Below are 22507 nucleotides of genomic sequence, written 5' to 3'. Positions count from 1 at the left end.
GCGTGAGTGAGTCAACGGTCAATGCGACAGCGCCCAATTCAATCGAGCCAACTGCGCGTCCGACGTAGGAACAAAACTCGACATAAGCTGGTGGCCGATCTGAGAAGACTCGATGCTGCTGTGTTGCTAGCGAGAGCCAATTGAGCGCAATCGCAGTTGTATGACTATCCGGAGTGTCCCCATGTCGGCCCTGAGCCGTCATGGCTTATCCAGGCTTTCCATCTCTTCGTCTTCGTCTTCGGTTTTCTCGCTGAAGCCTCGGGCGCTATCGTCGCTATCGTCGCTATCGTCGCTATCAGGACTGGGCGCATTTTCACCCGCCCAACCCGCTAGGCCCGATTCCGCCTGGCGCCCTTCACCCCGCCATAATTTTTGCCATTCTCCCTCTCAATCGCTGCAACCCCACCATCACCATCGCCGACTCTGTCACAGTCATTGCGCTTTCGAGTCATCGTCTTTTGTTTCTTCTGCCTCGTCGTCCTCGTTCTTGTCCTTGGTCCCTAGACTCGCCAACCCAGCGCATTCCAGGACCAACAAGAGGTTCTCCCACACCGCAACCATGGCGAGCGACGCCTCCGTAGACAACCTGGCCAAGGAGTTCAAGGACCTGCCGCCCCTCGACAAGTACCCCAACTGCTTCCCCGACATCAACCCCGTCGACATCTACCGCTCCCACATCTCCTCCATCCTCGCCAAGGTCACCGGCGTCGACTCCAAGATCATCTACCCTGTCCTACAATGGACCTCCACTCTCGACAAGGGCGACATTGTCCTGCCCATCCCCGCCCTGCGCGTCAAGGGCAAGCCCGCCGACCTGGGCGCTGAGTGGCTCGCCAAGGTGTGTCCTCTTCTACTCTTCCTCCCACTCTAGATTACTGCTCTTCTCCTGCTAACACACTGCACACAGTGGCCCGGCTCCCCCTCGTCGAAACCCCCGTTCCCAACGGCGCCTTCCTCTCCTTCTTCTTCAAGCCCGGCCCCCTGACCCACACGCTCATTCCGCTGGCCCTGAAGCACCGCAAGGACTTTGGCAACAACAAGGCCTTCGGCCTCAAGGACCAGAGCGACCCTCCCAGGGCCAGAAGCGCATCATCGTCGAGTTCAGCTCCCCCAACATCGCCAAGCCCTTCCACGCCGGCCACCTGCGAAGCACCATCATCGGTGGTTTCCTCGCCAACCTGTACGAGGCCGCCGGCTGGGATGTCGTCCGCATCAACTACCTCGGCGACTGGGGCAAACAGTACGGCCTGCTCGCCCTCGGCTTCGAGAAGTACGGCAACGAGGAGGACCTGACCAAGGACCCCATCAACCACCTGTTCCAGGTCTACGTCAAGATCAACGTCGACATCAAGGCCGAGCAGGACGAGGCCGAGAAGCTCGAGAGCGAGGGCAAGCCCGAGGAGGCCCAGAAGATCCGCGACGAGGGGCTGGACGAGCAGGCCCGCCGCTACTTCAAGCTCATGACCGAGAGCGACGAAAAGGCCCTGGCCATGTGGAAGCGGTTCCGCGACCTCTCGATCACCCGCTACAAGCAGACCTACGCCCGCCTCAATATCCACTTTGACGACTACTCGGGCGAGAGCCAGGTCGCCGAGTCGGACATGGAGGAGGCCGCCAACAAGATGAAGGAGATGGGCCTGACCGAGGAGGACAAGGGCGCGCAGCTGATCGACTTCTCCAAGCACGTCCCGGGCAAGCAGGGCAAGTCGCTCGGCAAGGTCATCCTGCGCAAGAAGGACGGCACCGCCCTGTACCTGACGCGCGACATCAGCGAGCTGTTGAACCGCGAGAAGAAGTACAAGTTCGACCAGATGATCTACGTCATTGCGTCGCAGCAGGACCTGCACTGCCAGCAGTTCTTCAAGGTGGTCGAGCTGATGGGCCACAAGGACATCGCCGCCAAGGTGCAGCACATCAACTTCGGCATGGTGCTGGGCATGAGCACCCGCAAGGGCACCGTCAAGTTCCTCGACGACATCCTGCGCGACGTGGGCGAGTTCATGCACGACGTCATGCGCAAGAACGAGGACAAGTACAAGCAGGTCGAGAACCCCGACGCCGTCGCCGACACTCTGGGCATCAGCAGTGTCATGGTCCAAGACATGACCGGCAAGAGGTATTTTCTCTCTCGCTCTCTCTTTCTCTCTCGCTCATCTAAATACCATCCATTCTAACTAACGATACAGGGGAAACAACTACACTTTCAACATGGAGGTCATGACGTCGTTCGAGGGCGACACCGGCCCCTACCTCCAATACGCGCACGCCCGCCTGTGCTCCATCACCCGCAAGGCCGGTCTGAGCGAGGAGGAGATCGCCGGGGCCGACCTGACGCTGCTGACCGAGAAGCACGCCATCAACCTGGTCCGCGTTCTGGCGCAGTGGCCCGACGTCGTCGCCAACACGCTCAAGACGTTGGAGCCCACGACGATCCTGACGTACCTCTTCAAGATGACGCACGCGCTGAGCTCGAGCTACGATGTCCTCCGCGTCGTCGGCAGCGAGCACGAGGTGATGCGTGCTCGTATGGCCCTGTATGACTCGGCTCGTGTGGTGCTCAACAACGGCATGCGCCTGCTTGGTTTGTCGCCGGTAGAGCGGTAAGTTCTCCTATGGATCTTCTTTTATGTCGAATTGTTTACTGACGCAATCTACAGTATGTGAGGTGGATGTTTTCGATATAGTTCAGAAACTTGGTGATACGTGGGTTTCTCCAACGAAAGGGAGAAAGTGGCGTTTGCGCTTGGCATAGCGAAAGGTGTATAGCGACAGCTAGATCAAAAGGAAGGAAAATAGCGACGAGCATGAAGATTGTGCCATGATTAGATAGACGTGGCAGCCCAAAAGGAAGATCTACAGGATCAACAGGTCAAAACAAGTTAAATCAAAAAGTCAAATCTCAAAAGATGTCTCAGTCTCAGGTTTCATAAATCAGGCTTATGGGTCAGGTTTCGTGACGCAAAGTGGAAAATGATTGGTATTTGAGTTTGCAAACGAAGAGAAAAGAAAAACTGCCAGCGCATCAGGATATCAAAAGAAGTAGAAAATCTCCAGCCAAGGCATCATCATATAGATGCGATCGTAGACCCGAAAAGGTGCTTTTTCGTCCGCCGTCTAGGCGATCCGCCCAGCAAAGCCACGAAGGCGCGCACATTACAACCTCACTCCTCGCTTCAATCCTCCCACCGGAACAACATTACTACGAGAATGCAATTACTCCAAGACGGCCTCCCTACTTTGAAGCCCCCCGCCGTCTCCCCCTCGGTGTGGTCGTGTCCCCCTTGCCAAACTCGGCCCTCATAGCCTTCATGGGGCTGTCCTCGGCCATGATGTCGAGCATGCGCTCCTTCCTGCTGCGACGGGCGCTCGCCGCATTCGCGTGCCGTTCGGTTTCTTCCAGGTCGCTGACGTCGTCGGACGAGAACGACGAGGAAGAGGGGCTGCGGTTCAGCACCATGTGCACGTTCTGGCCCTCGTTCTTCTTGACCTCGCGCTGCTGCTCCTTGAGCTTCTGGTCCTCGTCGTCGTCGCAGGCGAGCGTCACGATGCCGAGGCCGGGGAAGTTCTTCTCGAGGAATTTCTGCAGGTCGGGCAGGACGGACTTGTCGGGGCGGTAGGTCCCGCTGTCGTTGTCGATGACGAGCTGGTAGTACTCCGGGCGCGTCGGGGGCTTATCGTTAGGCGGGCCGCCCGGAACGTCCGGGTCCTGGGGGTGGGTGGGCTGGTTCGGCTCAGGCGACTTGTCGGCCGTGGGCTTTTTCAGACGTCTAATTAAGAACTCGCCCGAGCAGGCGATGTAGGCGGCGACGTCGCTGTGCATGGTGTGCTTGGAGAGCAGGTCGATGCCGAACTCCTTGCCCGTCTCGGTGAACCTGAACAGGCCATCGAGGGTGAGGACATAAGTAAAGATGCGGCCGCCTTCGTCGTAGTGCGCCAGCTTCAGGAACTGCAGGGAGGCTTCCTCGGTGCAGGGCTCGAAGCGGTGGTACTCGGTCGAGCTGTCGAAGTTGTAGATGCGGCGGTGCTGGTGGGAGAGGGGCCTGTGGGAGTTAGTTTCTTCTTCTTCTTCTTGTCTGTGATGTTCTGCTGCTGCTTACCTTGTGCAGGATGCGCCCCCGCAAGCCGCTCCGCGAGAACATCATGCCGATCATGGGCCGGAACTCGACGTAGCGGTGGTACAGCTTGGTGGGCACGGGCCCCTGGAGCTGGATCTCGTTGGCCTGGAAGTCGTACTTTTGGGTCTTGTTGCTGCTGCTGCCGGCCTGGTCGTTGCTGTGGCTGGCGCCGTTGGCGTTGGCCGTCTCGTCGCGGGCCTCGGCCTGCGCCGACGCGCTGGCTCCATTTCCGCCCGAGGGGTCGTTGTCCTCATCCTTGTTGACCTTGAGGCCCGCGAGCCGGCCGATCATGGGGAGAAGTGGCGGAAGTAAAAGGTCGGGGCCAGGGTATACATGTGCGCGTGCGGCGGCGAGTCGGACAGCCCCAAGACCTCGGCGCTCATGAAGAGCCGGGGCGTCATGGAGGCGCCGCGGTGCAGAGCCGTGGTGGCGGCCTTGACGAGGTAGGCGCGCTTGCTGCCGGCGCGCTTCTTGACCTCGAAGTCGGCCACGGGAAAGCCCTTCCACTGCTCGTTGAGCTGGTGCACCACGACTGTCACGTTGCCGAGGCGGTCGTTGTGGTCGGGCCAGTCCTCGTCGTAGAGGCGGACCTTGAGCTTGAAGCCCGAGGCGGGCACGTTGGCGACGACCCACTCGTCGTTCCAGACGGGCTCGAGAGTCTTGCGGATGGTCGGGGTGCGGTGCTCGAGGTTGGGGTCCTCCTTGTGGCGCTTGGGCAGGGACGTCGTCAGAGTCGCGAGGCAGAAAGGATCAGAAGCCTGCGTGCCCAGGTCGGCGGCGGGCAGGTTGGTAGCGCGGTGGAAGGTGAACTTGACCGTGTACCCGGGGGGCGCGTCGGGGACGGGGGTGGCGTCGAAGCCGCCCTCGGGCTTGGTCTTGGCCTTGATCTTGTCCTTTTGGCTCTTGTACTTGTCCTTGACGCCCGAGGTGCCGCTGCGCTTGGGTTGGTGGTGGCCCGAGGGCGCGGCGGCGGTGGCCTCATCTTCGTCGGCGCCGCTCTTGTTGCCGCTGTCGCCGTTCTCCTTCTTCTCCTTCTTGATCTGGTTCTCGTCCTTGCCGAGGGCCTTGTCGTGCTCCTTTTGCGCCTCCTCGGCGTCGTTGTGGCGCTTTCGGCGGCCGTCCGTGACGACCTCGAAGTTGGCCTCGTGGTTGACGCCGCCGGTCGCGTGGGGGTTCAAGTGCGGGTGTGTAGGCGCGCCATCACTGGCAATATCCTTCGCATGGCCATTCGTACCATTTGTACCGTTGATACCATTCACACCATTGGTACCGTTCGTCTCCACCGCTCCTTGGCCGTTGGCTGCCGACATGGCGCGCGGGTCCAGTGTTGCGACAGGCCGGGCAGAGTGATGATGTCAGTATCCGAGTCGCGGCGATCTCCAAACTGCGATCGGATGCGCTCCCCGATTCAGGCCGCAGATGTGCCAAACCTCTTGGCAGGCTAAGAAACTGGACAGGACAAAAATAGCCTGACAGCAGCAACCGAACTCGTCCTTTTGTGACTGTCGGATTGTATGCAGCCGCAAGCTGGTTGGCTTGGTGACCTACTTGGGTCGTGCGGTCGCAAGTGTTCGAACCCTTGTCGATTGCGAATTGGAATGCAACGGTTTTCTGTCGCGATTTGTCGCCAAGGTCCAGATTCGAGAGCGACAAGTGCCAAGAGGGAGGGGAAACTCGAGAAGCTCCTTTTCAATCGGGACAGGCAAAAGTATGCCCTGCGTTGCGTTGCAGATACGTCGGCCGAGGGTAACGTCTGTTGTTATGGTGTGCACGCTATTGTCAGCTGCAAAGATGCAATGCAGTGCCTGCTTTGGTGCTACTTCCGACTCTAATCAAATCCGTATTAGCCAAATCTCGGACCCCAGGACTGTCACACCTCTAAGGAATTCTATTCTCGTGGGCAGAGGGAAGACGGAGAAGAGTTAAGAAGGCAAGTCATTCACGCGCGTCGCTTCAGGATGGACAGTCGTGATGAGTTATTCAATGGAATCAATTGATAATGGGTTGATTAATGCTCTGATCTGCTGGCGAAATTCATTACTGTTGGTCACAAAAGGCTGGTGAGACGCGCGTTCCGGCGACAGCATCGCGGTTATACGGCACGCCCGCCCATCTGCCATCTCGACTTTTCTGCCCTTTCCCGCGCCCTCACTTTGCCGCATTGCCATGAGCCCAACTCATTTTCAGTGCTAATGATTCAAATATGGCCCCTGGTCGCCCTGGCTGGAGGAGGGGCACAGCGTTTTCTTGCAACGGTTTACCCCAAGGGGCCACCCTTATTTTTCTTCTTGCCTTGCGCGCCCTTTGCTCAACCCCTCCAGCACCCCCCAAATCATACTTGGAAACAGGGAAAACCTGATGTTTAGCTGCGATTGACGTCAGATGGCGTCCCCAGGGCCCCCTTTAGTAAGCCGGTTGGCCGGCTAGGCAAGGCTAGCAAGGAATGCGACGAAGAAGAGACAGCAAAAGTGAATGCATTTCAAAGAGAACGGCCGGGCGCTGGATTCTTAATGTTCCGAGCACCGCCGAGACACGCGGGAGCCTCTTACGCTTGGCAGATGGGTGTCGGCAACGGCCACTCGCAGCAATTGAAGCCCTGAGCATGAGCATGTGTCAGCGACAGCCGTTTTGCTTTTGTTCTTCCTGGCGGTGGAGATGGAGACGACACGGCCGGGAGCTCGGTGCGACGCTGCCGCCGCATCCCAAGATCTCCAGAAAGAGTCCTGCTTTGGACCTAGGCAGAGCTCCTAGAGGTCCTGCAAGAGGACAAGCAATCAAGTAACGAGGGGACCGGGAATCCTATGTATTCGCTCGTCGCACTCCGTCACTCTTCTCACGTACTCACGTACTTGCCGCCGTTATTAGTAATGAAATCCTTATCACGCTGCTGGGCGGGCTCTTGCGTGTGCATGTCCACTACGGCTGCGACCGTGATGCGTTGGGCTGGTGCAGGTTGGAACTTGGGGCTCCTTCGACCTGAAAAGCATCCCTCCGCCAAAAGCCAAAAGCCAATTGAGTCAACATCGACCGTTGGAGTCTCGTCGCTGGCTGCTCCTCTGCCCCGTCTCTGCGTCTGGGGGTGAAGCTTCAATTAATATAATCGTACGTCGTGTACGTTACGTAGGGATCCGCAAGATAACAGAAAACTCGGCACCACCCGAGCCATCCCAGCACGACATTCTCGCTACCGGCCTAGCCAGCCTGCAGCTTCGTGTTTTCCTCCTCTTCTTCAATCAACGGACGGGCTAATCTAACTGTAACCTAAAGACTATCAGCAACACTAACACACACCAACCGAGTGAGGATCGTTCATTCTTATTTTGAAGATCATGATAAACTGTTCTGGTGTCTGGTATCGCGGATCAGCAAGAATCGACAAGCAAGCTTCGTGTCGGCAAGCTGTCCGAATTCGGGAAATTGTTGTCAATGGCCGGGGGCAGTGCAGAGATGCGTAGAGCAAATGCACCCTGGCACCACCCCTGCTACGATCATATTATTGCTATTGCATTGCATTGTGCTGTCGTCGCTGGCAGCTGGGATCGCCGAAAAGGACAAGGGAAAAAGGGAAACACTCCTGCGGTTTGCTTGGACCCCGTCTTCGGGAAGGGGAGCAGAAAAACAAAACAGACAAGTTCGCAATGCCTCCTTCCAAGGACCGGTTCATCCCAACATTGTCATGCGTTTCAGCTTCATGCACGCATCTTGCTTCTTGTTCGTATTCTTGCTACTATTTTTTGCTGATCATCCAGCGCCCGTCCGACCCAAGAGACTGGGACCTGCCAGTGCCGGCTCGTAAAGCCGCAGTAGAAAAAACAAGCCTGCAGTAGTTGGCATTCCCTTCGGCGTTAACGGAGGTGCCCACGTGCATGGGCATTGGAATTGGTTGCCAACTGGCAAGTCTCGCGCATGCACGCATGCACGTCAGCCAGCAAGCGCCCATTGATTTCTCGTGTTTCTCGTGACGGTCAACGGGCGGGCTCCCCCAGGGCTGGAGACCCAGGCGCGAGGGCCAGGAAACCGGAGCCTCGTCCAGCGCACACCGGCATGAGCGAAGAAAAGCCCAGCCACGAAACAGCCAACAAGCCCCCAGTGGGGATTGGGAGGAATGGAATGGAGAAGAAAGAGTTCTTGTTTTTTCTCGAAGCTCGCGCTGGTGGATCACCGGTTCTGGCAGTCAACTCCGAAGGAACCGCGAGGACAGTCAAGCTTGGTTGCATAATTCATAAAAACTGGCCGTGTTTTGTCATTGCAAGTCAACTTCGTGGATGGATTGTGTATTAGTATGTAGACTAAATCCGAGTCCACTCCCCCCAGTCATTATTACCCCCTTTTAATGAGGCGAATCCTGTGGGCCCGCCGGCCGGGTCGTATTCTTAGATTCTCAACTTTAGAACAAAATTGGCCAGAGAAGGGATCTAGACGCCAGCAAGGCTTAACGCACATTAACGTCGAAGGGGTTGGAAAGGGTGGAAAGGGTGGCGTGCCGTCTACGGGTCAGTGTCGGCAGTCATCGAGATAGGCACCCGGGAATCCGTCCTGGGCGGACTGGTCAATAGAACCGTGGAAGCAATTGGCAATAAAGAAGGAAAAAGCATGGGGCATCGTGGAGAAGAGGCGACAGGCTGACAGCAGGCTAACAAACTCATCACAGAGATGCTGTTGGCAGGCTGGCAGGCAGGCTGGAGTGCAAGTGGAAACAGTAATGTGACCTGATGAGCTAAGCTCCTCAGCTCGGCGACGATCACTTCACCTTTCGCTGGCCGGCAGGCGTGCTGGCGTGCTGGCGTGAAGCCTATCGAGAGTATCCATCTCTTTCCTAGCCCTGACTCTGGTGTTGTGAGCTGTGTCCAGCTGAGGCTACAGGCGGTCGCATCTATACCAGATCGTCATCAATTTCGCTTGCCTCGCTTGATTGGACCAGGTCTATTGTTAGCTAGCTCGACCGCCGTGTGTTTGTTTGATGCAGATGCAGATGCAGATGCTTGCCGCTGCAGATGCTTGGCGGTTGCACACCAGACATGTATAATGGGCGAGATACAACATTGAATACACTGTAATGCCAATACCAACGTCGAACCGCCTAAGAACGCCCCCTTCAGCCGCCGACGTCCTCTTCCCCCGCACTTTGGCCTTGATGGCTTCCGGCCGCCTGTGCATCAGCGTTTATTCATTACCGCCCATCCCCCTTTGAATCTGACCAAATCTCTCTGGTACGGTACCTGGACAGGGGCAGACCTCGGGGCAATTCCAAGCACCCACCTCTCGGCCCAGGGACGTTTATTCCCACCCCAAAAGGGTATCCTCCCGACCAAATTGACCAACGAATGACTCGTCACCCTCAAAGGATCAGAAACCCTAAAAAAGAACAAGAGAGAGCCGAGAGAAAGGGGATCGACCAAAAGCAGGAGACTGCAGAACCAGGAGAACTACCGTACGTCGCATACGAGGTGGGGCGTGCATCTGCACGGAACAAGGAAGGGCCAGTTGGTTCCTGGCTAGGAGCGGTAGTAGACAGCAGCCAGCAGCAGCACTGTTGAGCTAGCGACAGCAGCACGGTTAGGCTAGAGACGAAAGAAGGATCAAGCCAGGCACCAGAGAGCGGGAGGCGTTCCGCCAAAAGGCAATGCCGGTGCTAGCAGCCTAAGGACGACACAGTCCAACCCCCATGCCTCATAATCATAATCTACGGTCATACCCAAGACGAGCCGGACTTGGACGGCGCTATCGGTAGAATCGCAGATCTACATATGGCAGCAATCTGCCGTCTCGTTGCGATAGACACTAGAAACTGGGCAACGATGCCCATAAGTCATCAAAGAGGACTCGCGGGCTGAGCCAAAGGCGCTCGACCAGCGAATACGGTGTATTGCGTGCACCGCTGGTCCCCACCCATGGCGTTCGACCGTTCCACCCATGTCCACCCTCGCTGTACACGGTCGCTTAGGAGGCGCCGCGAAATTAAGAGGTGCGTACGATCGGACAGCACTCAAGCAGTCGACTCTTTACGTACAGTAGTAAAGGTATTCCCTCCAGGGCGTCCAGGGCACCCAGGGCAGTGCGTCCCCACCTCCCCCAACTGGGCAGGCCGGATCTGACGACACCTCGCTCGTTGGCAGGCTGCCCGTCCATCCAGCACATCATGGACTTTGATTCCATGGGGAGGGGGAGCCCAGCGGCCGGCGTAGGTAGTGCCCAGGGCATAATGAGTAAACACCCCTGGCACTGGCTGCTGGTGTTGCTCACGCCGCCGGGATGCACGTGCGGTCGTGACAAGAAAGTCGAGAATTCCCTGCGAACCGTTCGTTCCGGGCACTGGTCCTGCCTGTATTCGGAAGACCGATGGCTGAGAGTGTCGAGCGTGCGTTCTTTACCCCTGACCCGTACCTGATCAACGGCCCTTATGCAGGAGAGCGACTAGAGAGAGGGTGGGAGAGAGTGGGAGAAAGAAGGCCCTGGACTGCTTGATGCTTGAGCCCTGCAGAACCGACCCATGCCACGCCCTGGATGGAGAAGGGGAGGCATGCAGGCATGCAGGCATTATGGATATGCTGGACCCAGCCAAGTAATGGGGACCCAGTGTAGGGACCGCCGCCCGGTGGAGCGCCAACCGCACATCGTATTGAGCTTCTCCTGGGAGAGGCTGCTGTGTGTCTGTCTGTCTAGTGCCAAGTGCCTGTCTCCTATGCCCGGGACAGAAAGCGACGGACGGTATTAATATCTCGGTCTGCCGCCCGACTAAGCCCATCTTCTCTCCCTCACTTTCCTTCCTCACCACACCTTAATTCCACGGAAGAAAGATCTATTTCTCTCGTCGGTCGAGTCTAACTTCAGTCATTCGCTTGTACTGCACAAACCCCAAAAATTGCACAATCCTTATAATACACTCTTTTAATCAAACCAGTACACTCATCAGCTCACCACCGCTCACCAACCCAACCCACCAACCAACAACCCCCCAACCAACCATTGTAAACCGCAAAAATGGTCAGATACACTCAGGTTACCGGCGGAGCTATGCTCTTCGTCGCCGTCAACGGTGCCGTCATGGGCGGCCAGTACGAGACCCAGCCCCAGAACGGCGGCTACCAGGTCCAGCAGCCCCCCGCCCCAGGCTCTCACCTCGACCGATGCCGTCAGCCAGCCTCCCACTCCCATGACGCCTAGCCACCCCCATTCTCCCCCGGCTGCTGCTACTACTCCCGCCCAGCCTCCGGTCCAGCCCCAGCAGCCCGGCGGTGGCTACCAGGTTGGCAAGCCCCCGGCTCCCCCGGCCCAGCCCCCGGTCGCTGAGACTTCCGCCACCGACGCCGTGAGCAGCAGCAAGCCCGTCAAGCCCACCACGCCCCCGGCTGCTGCTACCACTCCCGCCCAGCCTCCGGTCCAGCCCCAGCAGCCCGGCGGTGGTTACCAGGTTGGCAAGCCCCCGGCTCCCCGGCCCAGCCCCCCGGTTGTTGAGACCTCGGCCACCGAGGCTGTCAGCAGCAGCAAGCCCGTCAAGCCCACCACGCCCCCGGCTGCTGCTACTACCCCTTCGCAGCCCCAGCAGCCCGGCGGTGGCTACCAGGTTGGCAAGCCCCCGGCTCCCGTCGTTGAGACTTCCGCCACCGAGGCCGTGAGCAGCAGCACTTACACCAAGCCTGCTAAGCCCACCACCCCCGCCGCCAAGGCCAGCACCAGCTCGGCTCCCGGCTACGGTGTCCAGACTCCCCCGGCCCCGGTGACCACCAGCGCTCCCGTCAGCACCAGCGCCACCAAGCCCGCCACCACCTCGGCCCCCAAGGCTGCCACCACCACCGAGGAGGAGGAGTGCGAGGAGGAGACCACCACCTTCGAGGCCGGTCCTTCCACCTCGACCGCCATCACCTCGACCGAGGCCATCAAGACCAGCAGCACTTACACCAAGCCTGCTAAGCCCACCACCCCCGCCGCCAAGGCCAGCACCAGCTCGGCTCCCAGCTACGGTGTCCAGACTCCCCCCGCTGGCCACTCGACTCCCCCGGCTGCTGTCACCACCAGCGCCCCCGTGAGCACCAGCGCCACCAAGCCTGCCACTCACAGCGCTCCCCAGCCCACCACCACTGAGGAGGAGTGCGAGGAGGAGACCGCTTCGTTCTCCATGCCCAAGCCCACCACCCTGAGCACCAAGGCCACCAAGCCCGCCACCACCCCGGTTGCCCAGCAGAGCACCTCGTACGTCCACCCCAAGGCCAGCACCTCGTCGGCCCCCAGCTACGGCGTCAACACCCCTCCCGCCGGCCAGACCACTGGCGGCGGCAAGGGCTCCGCCTCGGTCACCATCCCCATGATGCCCACCGAGAGCGCCAGCGTCAGCAAGTCGACCGTCACCACCCCCCGCTGCCGCCTCGGCCACCACCTCGGAGGAGTGCGAGGAGGAGACCGCCTCGGTCCCCGTCCCCGGCAAGCCCACCACCCCCGTCGGCACCACCGCCACCGAGGCCGTCTCGACCAGCAAGCCCGTCAAGCCCACCAGCGTGAAGCCCACCACCCCGCCTCACGCCACGGCCACCATCCCCACCTCGCCCGAGGAGGAGGAGTGCACCGAGGAGAGCACCGTCCCCGGCGGCCACTCCAGCACCGTCACCCTGCCCGGCGCTGCCACCACCCCGGCTGGCACCATCCCGGCCATCCCGGTCACCACCAGCGTCCCCGGCAACGGCGGCACCATCTACAGCACCCGCTACCACACTATCATGTCGTGCGGCCCTGAGGTGACTGACTGCCCCTACGCCAGCCAGTCCAGCACTGTCCTGACCGTCAAGCCCACCACCACTGAGGGTGCCTCTCCCACCGGCCCGGCCTACCCCGCCATGCCCCCGCCCCAGCAGCCGAGCAAGTACAGCCAGACCTCCATCCTGGTCAAGGCCACCCCTGGCCCGGACAACTACCCCCGTTGCCCAGCCCCCTCAGCCTGAGCAGCCTCAGCAGCCTGAGCAGCCTCAGCAGCCTCAGGGCGTGACTTCCACTGTTACCTCCAACAGCCCCGTCCAGCCCACTCAGCCTGCCCAGCCCCAGCAGCCCGGTGGTGGTTACCAGGTCGGCCAGCCCCCCAAGCCCGAGCAGCCCACCGGCCCTTCCAGCCCTGAGCAGCCCGGCCAGCCTGGCAAGCCTGAGCAGCCCAAGGGCCCTACCAGCCCCGGAGCAGCCCCAGCAGCCCCAGACTCCCGGTCAGCCCGAGCAGCCCAACCAGCCCGGTGGCGGTTACCCCGTCGGCGGCCAGCCCAAGCAGCCTGAGCAGCCTGGCAAGCCCGAGCAGCCCCAGGGTCCCCAGGGCTCTACCTCGACTGTGACCTCCAACAGCCCCGTCCAGCCCACTCAGCCCGCTGGTGAGCAGCCCAAGCAGCCTGAGCAGCCCGGCTCCGGCTACCCCGTCGGCGGCCAGCCCAAGCAGCCCGGCCAGCCTGAGCAGCCCAAGACCCCGGCCAGCCCCAGCAGCCTGAGCAGCCCCAGGGTCCCCAGGGCGTGACCTCGACCGCCACCGTCAGCTCCAACAGCCCCGTCCAGCCTACCCAGCCCGCTGGCGGCTACCCGGTCGGCGGCCAGCCCGGCGCCAGCACCACCCTGAGCAAGGTCTACCCCACCGGCGGCAACAACGGCACCCTCCCCACCGCCAGCTCTCCCCCGGCGCTGAGGTCACCGTCCCCGTCTACCCTACCGCCGCCGGCACTCCCCCACCCCAAGAACGGCACTGCCCCCACCGGCTACCCCGTCGTGACCGCTGGTGCCGCCTCCATGGGCGTCAGCGCCGCCGCCGGTGTCGTGGCCGTTGCCTTCGCCGCCATGTTCCTCTAAGCCTAACACATTATTAGTTTTGTCTGTATAATGTCTCAAGATACCCCCTAGAGGAAGCCAACCCCAAACTTTGTATTCTTTTCAAAATCCGACTGAGAGCAAGTCAATCGAAAAATGAAGGAGAAGCTTGTCGAGGAGCAGGGCCCTCTTTTTCAAACAATGTACATAAAAGTCGCGCCTTGAGAACCTCCTTCCCAAGTTCTTCTTTTTGGTGGCGCGATTCACATAGATATCTTTGCTTATTTAATAGTTTCACCCACCTATAATTGACCTACCGTCTCTCTCTTTTGTCCAGCAAAATGAGTTCTCTGATGCCTTGTGACTAACTTGTCTGTGACTTGCTTATATTGTAGTTCATCCCCCTTTCTTGTTTTCGGTAGTCTAGTTTCTCGCCATCCAGTATCTCCTTGAGCTTTTCGGGATCAAACGTGGGCAACAGTTTGGAATCAATGCGTTCCCAGGGCAGGTGGGTGTAGGTGTTCTCCGCGCTCGAATCATAACAAGGCAGAGAAGATGTGGAGGTATGGATGATATTCGACATGGAGGAATGTTGTGTAAACAGAAAGTTGCTCTCCAGATGGATGAGGAGATCCAACAAGCTACTTGATGTCAGCTATTACCTTGCCACGAAGGAGGATTTGGAGCTATACTGTCGATGAATGGTGTGACTTGTAGAAACCCAAGTTGAAAAATCACGAGACACGTAGTTTTATTGATAAGTAAGAGTTAACTTTGGAACCCGACAGTCTTGAGGTATGTTTTGATCCAGGAAGTGTATGATTTTATTAGATGCGTCGTGATGTTGCTCCCGATGTAAATACGCAACTTTCTGTCTAGCAGTTGCCCTTGGTGATGCCTAGATATGTAGCATCCACGCAAGATGGGAAAGCACTTGTTAGGCAATGTCTCCTAGCACAAGTCCTCGTACGGGATGCCCACAGCTCTGTCGCCGTATCTCTTCTCAAACCGCGACGACAACTCCAAGGGCCTCAGCAATATCTCACCCGACTTAGCTAGAGTAGTCCTTGCATCGAAACAAGGGAGGCTCGTTTGGTAGATCCCATTAGCTACACCGACCGAACACGATAAATTCATGACCATGGCGGAATCAGCATGAGCAAAACGCACTCCTCCGACCTGACGGCCCTCTCACACGACGGACGGTAATCTGTTTTGCGTAAGTAAGATCCCCAGGGTGGCATCTGTAATACTGCAGCTGATGATGAGCACTGGAAAATGTTACCGTAAGGGGCAAACCCTTTAGTGGATTCAAAGTTATTAAGGAATAATAAGCTTTGTTTTTCTGTTTATACAACTGACCATTTCCTAACTAAACATGCCTATATTTACAAACAGATAGCAGTCAGTCTCAGGGCCTCGAACCTTCTACTTCTTGTGCACTGTGCATAGAGCCGTCAGGCTGCGTGTGCTACTCGAGAAGCCGAAAAGGGGTTATCCTTTATACTACCACACAACCTCCCAGGATAAGCAACGGCTATTTGCTGTCCAGCAAGCCATTTCTGGACAAACTAGAACACCCATCTCTTGCAGGTGTAGATGACTCGGCCGCGAACTCTCCCAGAAAGGTATTCCAACATACAGCATAAATAGAAAGACTAGAAGAAATACCACATTATCCTTCTGGCTACTCTTTCCACATCTAACGTCATTCGTATCACGGAACAATAGATCCTCAACAGAGAACTTTGGGAACATCATGTAGTAATCGAGAAATCATGGTCTAACTCGCCAAGCGGTGTTTACACAAGTCTAGCAAACAGGAGACATCACCCGCATCAACAGAAACATAGGTCAAAAGTCATGTTCTATTCATACTTATATCTAGTTTTGCTTTCGCAATGCCACGTCAAAAGCCCAACTCAAGCTTGTTTCCGCTTCGGTAGCTCGAGTCCTCGCTTTCGTCGCATCACGCTTTGCTTTCCTCAGGCCCCTTTTTATCTCAGGACCCATCATACACATCTATACTTTCTTTAAGCAAGCGATTATAACCGCGTCCCGTTCCTCCACTCCGCCGTCGCCGCCGCCGACCCCTTGGCAGCCGCGCCCGCGCCCCCACGAGCCCCCCAAAGTTGTGCAGCCGCTCCCCCATAAGGTACGCCTCGTCCCGCACGCGCGCCCGCCAGCCCTCGAGCACCACCAGCACGCCCCGCATCACGTACCCCACGAACCCGCAGGCCGCCGCGAACGGGTACGCCAGCCGGAACGCGATGACTTGGGTTTCCGCATCCCACTGGCCGCTGCCCAGCAGCCCGCGGGCGACAACAAGGCGCGTGGCGAGGGGAGGCAGGAACACAAGCGCCAGAGAGGCGAGCAGGCCGGGAATAACGAAAGCTCGGGTCAGCACCGCCACGTCCGGCTCGAACCAACCACGACGCAGCACCGCCCGCACGGCTTGCGCAGGACGACCGCCGTGTAGCACCAAGGCGCGCGAGCCGAGTTTGAGGTACAGAAGCCCAAGAGTCCAGGCTTGGATGACGCGGATCGTGTGGCCGCCCAGAGTAAGCGCCTTGATCGGCTGCGGATCCTTGGCCGAGCTGTAGAGGATCCAAGTGTGCAGGGGTACGAGAATGTACAACTCAATAAGCAAAGTGGCAAGCAGGGGGAAGACCACCAGAAGCATCGTGTAAGTGTAGCCGACTTTGGCGCCCTGCTTGGCCACGACGGCGACGCGCTGCAAAGCGTCTCGGTCGAGGAGCGACGCCGCCACCCCGGAAGCCCAGTTGCGGAACCGCTGGAAGAGCGAGCGCGCGTGGAAGAGCAGGTACCCGACGCCGCCCAGGATGTAGATGCCGATACTAAAGGCGTAGATGTCGTTGGTGCGGATATGGTCCGGGATGAGGATCTTGAACATGCGCCTCCCGAAAACGAGCGGCACGATGGTGATGCCCACGCCCGTGACGGCGGCGAACATCCAGATGAACAGGATAAAGAGGAAGACGCGCGCGCGGAAGTGCGGCGGCAGGTAGACGAACTGGTAGTTGGTGCTGGAGTAGAGGTCCGACTCGGGCAGCTCACTCTTGCCGTCAAGTCTATCGTTGCGGGACGATACGGCGAAGAAGACGGGCTGGCCCTTGGGGATCTTGACCTGGTCCGAGGCGGGCGTGCGCACGAAGCGTCCGTCGGGAATGATTTGGCCCGACTCGACGAGCTTGGACTTCGACTGGCTGAGGAGGCGCATCTCTTCGATCTTAATCTCCGAGGCCGGCTTGGCGTGTCCGCCCTCGAAAGTGTCGCGCCAGGTCTTGGGGACAACCTCGTTGTCCTTGCTGACTTCGAGGAAGAGCTTGCGGTACCACGGTGCGGAATCGTCCACCTCGCCCTCGGTGAGTTTCAGAATGCCTTCTTCGTCGATGCGGCGTTCGCCAAACAGGAACCACGTCAGACGCAGTGTGCGGGCGCATCTCCTGAACCACCAAGTATACAGAGCATGGAGGCCGTCGCTGGGCTTGAAGAACTTGACGGCCAGCGGCATCAGGAAGTTGTAGAACAGGAGGTCGATGGGGAACTCCAGGACCGGTTCGTTGGAGGAGTAGTGGATCGGGAGAACATGAGGCAAGGCCAGAGACAGGCCCCATACCACGCCGCCCAGGCACACGACCACGAGCGCTCCATAAACGAAAGCGGAGAACAGGATTTTGCGCAGCTGCGTGGTCACATTGCGCTCGAGCACGTCCCGTACGGGATGGAACTCGGGGTCGTCTGGGTCTCGGATGAAGTCTGGGAAGTGTTAGCTTCGGAAGGTTCGAAAGTAGAGATAGAAAACTTACACAAGACGCCCTTACGCATGATCTTGCGACACATGGAAACGAATAAGGCAAAGTGGAACATATAGCCCGTGCCCACGAACCAGTGCACAAAGATCGACGTGAGGGGGAAGTTGTACGTAAAAAGGAGCCGCGACTTGAAGCTGGCGCTCTCGAACAGCGGCAGCAGGGCGAAGTCGAGCAGGAGGCCGCAGTACAGGGGGAAGATGAGCATCTCGATGCTGATGATGAGGATAACCTTCATGACGCCACTAGCTTGGTTCAGCGCATCGATGATGGAGGCCTCCCACTCTTGGGCGGCCTGGCTCGAGGAGAATGGAGTGCCGCGTCCGAGGTAAAGCCCGGCCAGGAATGTCATGGCAAGGTATCCGCCCAGGATGGCATACGTCCGGTCTTTGGCGCCCCAGAAAGACAGGTACGGATCGACGGGAGTGGTGTTGTTCGGAAGGTTGAGGTTGATGACCCACGAGTTGGGCTGCGTGATCTGGGCCGTCGCGTTCTTCAGCCAGCCCAGTGCTTCGGGTGCAGCGGCGCCCAGAGCAGACTTGGCGGCAAGCAGCTTGGCGCTGTAGTCGCCGCCAAGAACATATACGAGGCCAGTGCCGCAGGCCGAAAGGAGGTCGTGGCACTGCGTCTTGACTTCAATCAGGGCGTGGTGGCTGATGGCCGAGAAGTTGCGCATCTCGCTGGGCGAGATCCAAGGGGCGTCTCCAGCAAACATGTCCGTCAGACGGTTGAACGAGCTGTTGGTCAGCACGCGGGCATCGGTGGCAGCAGATCGCAAGAACTCGCGGCCTTGGTCGATCTTCCAGAGGGCCCGCATCAGGTTGACGAGATCCAGAACGGCCGTCATGGTGAAGCCGACGAGGAAGAGCACGACGTCTTGGATGAACTTGGAGAAGCTGAAGACGATACGGAGAAGACGGGACGGATTGGCTACCACCCACACGGCGACTCGGCCGATGTTGTAAGGGATGAAGATGCCGAAGAAGATGGTCATGGAGACTAGGAAGGCGCAGAAGATGGCATTTTGGAACAAGCCAGCGATGGGGCCGCGCATGCCGATGAGTTCCATGATGCCCTCGAAATCCTCGGCATCTTCGAGCGCTTCGGGGTCGAGACCGGCGGCGGCGGCGGCCTCGACGACATCGGGTGCGAGCTCCACGGGGCCGGGGTCCATGTTCTGGTCATCTTCGTCACGGTTGGCTTCGACGAACGGCGCATCTTGGTTGTCCAGGAACAGCTCGACGGCATCGGGCTCGAGGGCGTCCGCGTCATCCACGTCCTCAATGTCGCGCCACATGAAGTCGGCGACGCGGTTCACAAGTCCGCCGGGTTGCCGAGCAGCATTGGCCTGGACTTGTTGCAGGTCGCCAGGAAGACGCCCGACAGCGCCATCAGGAGTTTCTTGGTCAGCACCGCCGTTCTCCCCAGCAGCTGCGGGCTCCGGCTCAGTCCTGGGGGCACCCATGAGCTGGTTCACAAGATCTTCGTCATGCTCAAATGCCCTTGATGGCTCAGTGGCTGTAACATGTCGATTAGGAATATCGGAGTTAGCAACGGAGCTGCCGGAGGAGGGAGTAATTTGGCCAGAGCCCGAAGAAGTATGCTCGTCCGCTCGTTCAGCCGTTCCAGGCTCCTGCATCAGGTTGGCGAAAGACCAGGTGTTGTTGGCCAGAGGGTTGATGGGATTAGGCTGCTGAGGGCCGTCGGATGTTGAACGAGGTCGGCTGGAAGTCAACGGAAGGAAAAGAGGTTCCCCGCTGTCTTGGTTGTTGACAGCACTGTAGTCGCCCTGGTACCAAGATGGGGCGCTACGTTCGGCCTGAGAATTACGCTCGCCAAGAGAATCACCCTGATCATCGGTAGCCTTGCGCTTGCCCTTGACATCTTTGTCCTCATCAGAGGCCTGACCGGAAGTTGATGCAAGCCCGGCAAAGTCATGCGATGGCGGGTCTTGAGGCGACTCTCCGGGAGTCGTGCTGGCGGTAGACCGGCCTGTAGACAAGGTAGCACTGACATAGCTTTCGAGTCTCTCCTCAAGCCCTTCGTCGCGTATAATGCGAAGAACCTTTTCGCGGTCTCCGTCTGCCTCACGCCATATACGCAGATACTGGCTGACCTGGGTTGCCTCGTCCAGCTGCTGTTGGAGGGCCCGCTGATCGAGACTGGGACCCGCCGTCGCCTCCTGGGCACGATCTGCTGGCTCGCCATTTGCGTTTTGCCGCCCCAACCGCCGTCTGAAAGGGGCGATGGGTCTTTGTTGTGGGTCGCGGGGTTCTCTTCTGTCGTTTTCGTTCTGCTGGGCGCCACCGCCGAGCAGTTCGTCGTCCCTCTCGTCGTAGTGCGCAATGACGGAATCATCATCGCCCGCCTCGTTCTCGTCGTCTTCGTGGTCGAGTTCGTCTTGCCCATGGTGGTGGTGGTGATGGGGCAGCGGCATCATGGGAGCCGGGGCGGCATTGTTTTCCTGGGCCGCAAAGGCAGCGCGCATGTTGATCTCGGGTTGTTGCTGGACCACGTAGTCGCGTACGAGGATGATGAGGATGAAGCACACAATGACCAATACGGTGATGATCTGACCTTCCAGCACGGCAATGACGGTTCGGTTGACGCCGGCGTTCCTCGTGAGGTTCTTGAGGAAACCGACCTCGCTCAGCAGCGACGAGTACGGGTACTGGCGAGCGGAGGAGACGCCGGACTGGACGGCCGAGGTCAGGTTGGACGACGGGTCGAAGGAACCCTCGCTGGCCAGACTAGCGCCGCCAAAGACGATGCGAGAAATGGCCGAAACAAAAGTGTTGGTAGAGTTGGCCGGCTGTGAGGATACGCCCAGCGCCCGGAGGAGCCTGGGGATCTGTTCGGCAATATCGCCCCGGGAGGCCGCGGTGGTGGTGGCGGGGAACATGGGCCCCGAGGGGCAAGTGGTGGTGGCGAGGCCCTGGCTGTCGACCGAAGACGCGATCAGGTTGCGTTGCGCCACGGTGAGGTTCCGGACGGCCTCGAACGTAGAAGGCCCGGGGCCGAAGCCCTCGTCGCTGATCCAGAACAGAAAGGACCACACGGACCGCATAAGATAGGGCAGCCAGCCGAGCCAGACGCTGACGACGAGGGTGGCGCGCAGCCAGACGAGGATGTTGCGGAAGAGGTACTTGGCCATGTGGCTGGCGAAGACGTAGAAGGGCAGGCTCTTGGGCATGTCGGGGGCGTAGAGCTTGGTGAAGCGGAAGGGCGTCTTGCAGAGCTCGCAGTGCTTCTTCTGCGAGTGCGAGAGCCACTCCATCAGGCAGTCCTGGTGGACGTACTTGATGCTGCCGCTGCACTTGCACGGGTAGAAGAGCGGCTCGCCGGGGCTTCCCTCCCCTCTGCATATGCGGCAGGTGTCGACATCGCCGACGACCGAGTCGTTGGCGGTGGGGATCTGGGACTGGGACTGGGACTGCGACTTGGCGGGGGATGTCGGCGGGTTGCCGTCGGTCGGCGGCGCGGGCCCCTCCATGGTGTCGGATGGGGCGGTCGAGGTGCGTCGCCGCTTGATGGTGTTGGGAAACTCGGCCGGGTCGGGGTCGATGGCAGGGGGCCAGTTATCCATGGTGCCGGCTTTTTCCTACGGGTCTCGCCCTGCCGGGGTGTCTTTCGTTCTTTTTCTTATTGGGAGGGAGTTCGTTCGGTTCGTATCGGGCCGTGTTGGTGTCGTCGTGGGTAATATCGCAAGGTGTGCTTGGCCAGCGGGCCGCGTCATGAAGTCGGGAAAACCATCAATGGAGGCGCAGAGAGCGGCGGCCGTGGAGGTTGCAGTTGCAGTACGTATTTCTCTTTGGTCGGGCTGGAATTGCTATCGGGCAGGCAGGCGTGCTTCCAAGAAAAACTCTTTTTGTGCGGGATGGGTATTGTTATTTTGTCGACGTCCGTCTGAGACAGCGGGCGGGTGGTGTAAAAGACATGCAGAATGATGAGTTGTGTCGGATCGGTCAATCCAGTCCAGTCCAGTGGTCAATGAGAGGTCGGCTACAAATCTACAGGTACAGGTGGTCTTGTAGATCTTTGTCGTGGCCGCAGTGGGCCGCCCATTGATCGATTGCTGGCTGGTTTAGGCGGGACGCGGCCACTTGCCAATCAGCTTCAGGCCTTGGGGTTTTTTGGGCTTCTGGCAGCAGCGAGGCTGTAAGCTGGCCAACGCCTTCGCAACGCCCTTGACGACGCCCTAATTACCACGCCGAGGCTGGTCCCGACTTGGGACTGCAATTTCTGGAGGCCATCTTCCCAGGGAAATTACTTGAGCAATTTTGCCTGTTGGGCCTAGCAAACACGAGCGCATAAAAGCAAATGCATCCCCAGCTGAGGCTTATACTGGGGACAGCAAGAAGAATCATAGAGGGGCAATGATGTCGTGCCTTGCACAAGATCTACACCAAATGGCATGTTTTCCCACTTGGTAATATCCAAACTGTATACAACTTCAAAAAATAATAGACTGTCTTCTATTCCCAGCAAACATCCATATTTGAGTCTTGTTTGAATGTCTATGGACCGAGGCACAATTCTTCCAGGATCTGTAGGGTTGCGTTGAAGCAGAACATGTCGCACTGCAGAAGTCAAGATGACTTTGGCTGCGGGCGCGTTGGTCTAGAACACTGACATCGTCTGGGGAAACATCAGCTAGGCTTGTCAGAGGATGCTTCTAGATAATATCTGAGATGTGGTGCAAAGAATCCTCCAAAGCCACTCGGGCTGGGCATGCTTCATCCATATCATATCATATTCCACTGGACGGGTCTCAACATAGACATGTTCGTT

At 58.7% G+C, this 22507-nt stretch overlaps 4 protein-coding genes across 4 annotated transcripts; 2 read left to right on the top strand and 2 right to left on the bottom strand.

Annotated features, from left to right (window-relative positions):
- Positions 1–559: 559 nt before the first annotated feature.
- PG997_005440 (Arginine--tRNA ligase- cytoplasmic) lies at positions 560–2664 on the top strand (the record flags this gene model as incomplete). The annotated part of the gene is given in 5 exon segments (XM_066809755.1): positions 560–842; positions 872–1094; positions 1106–2116; positions 2187–2600; positions 2658–2664. The coding sequence occupies 5 exon segments, from the start codon at positions 560–562 to the stop codon at positions 2662–2664; spliced, it is 1938 nt and encodes a 645-aa protein (XP_066673373.1).
- Positions 2665–3232: 568 nt separating this feature from the next.
- Positions 3233–5425, bottom strand: PG997_005439 (C2 domain-containing protein; the record flags this gene model as incomplete). Its single annotated transcript, XM_066809754.1, has 3 exons — positions 3233–4024; positions 4098–4379; positions 4439–5425. The coding sequence occupies 3 exons, from the start codon at positions 5423–5425 to the stop codon at positions 3233–3235; spliced, it is 2061 nt and encodes a 686-aa protein (XP_066673372.1).
- A 5843-nt stretch (positions 5426–11268) lies between these two features.
- PG997_005438 (uncharacterized protein) lies at positions 11269–13925 on the top strand (the record flags this gene model as incomplete). The annotated part of the gene is made up of 4 exons (XM_066809753.1): positions 11269–12441; positions 12500–13025; positions 13214–13503; positions 13593–13925. 4 exons carry the CDS (start codon positions 11269–11271, stop codon positions 13923–13925), a joined length of 2322 nt encoding a protein of 773 aa, XP_066673371.1.
- Positions 13926–15885: 1960 nt separating this feature from the next.
- On the bottom strand, positions 15886–21302 carry PG997_005437 (uncharacterized protein; the record flags this gene model as incomplete). The annotated part of the gene is made up of 2 exons (XM_066809752.1): positions 15886–17663; positions 17714–21302. The coding sequence occupies 2 exons, from the start codon at positions 21300–21302 to the stop codon at positions 15886–15888; spliced, it is 5367 nt and encodes a 1788-aa protein (XP_066673370.1).
- Between the last annotated feature and the right edge of the window lie 1205 nt (positions 21303–22507).

Source organism: Apiospora hydei (genome assembly GCF_038363865.1).
Source record: "Apiospora hydei strain CBS 114990 chromosome Unknown utg000004l_segment0_segment0, whole genome shotgun sequence".
Classification (NCBI taxonomy): Eukaryota; Fungi; Ascomycota; class Sordariomycetes; order Amphisphaeriales; family Apiosporaceae; genus Apiospora; species Apiospora hydei.
The sequence above is the reverse complement of the archived record's forward strand: the minus strand, read 5'-3'. Positions and strand labels throughout refer to the sequence as shown.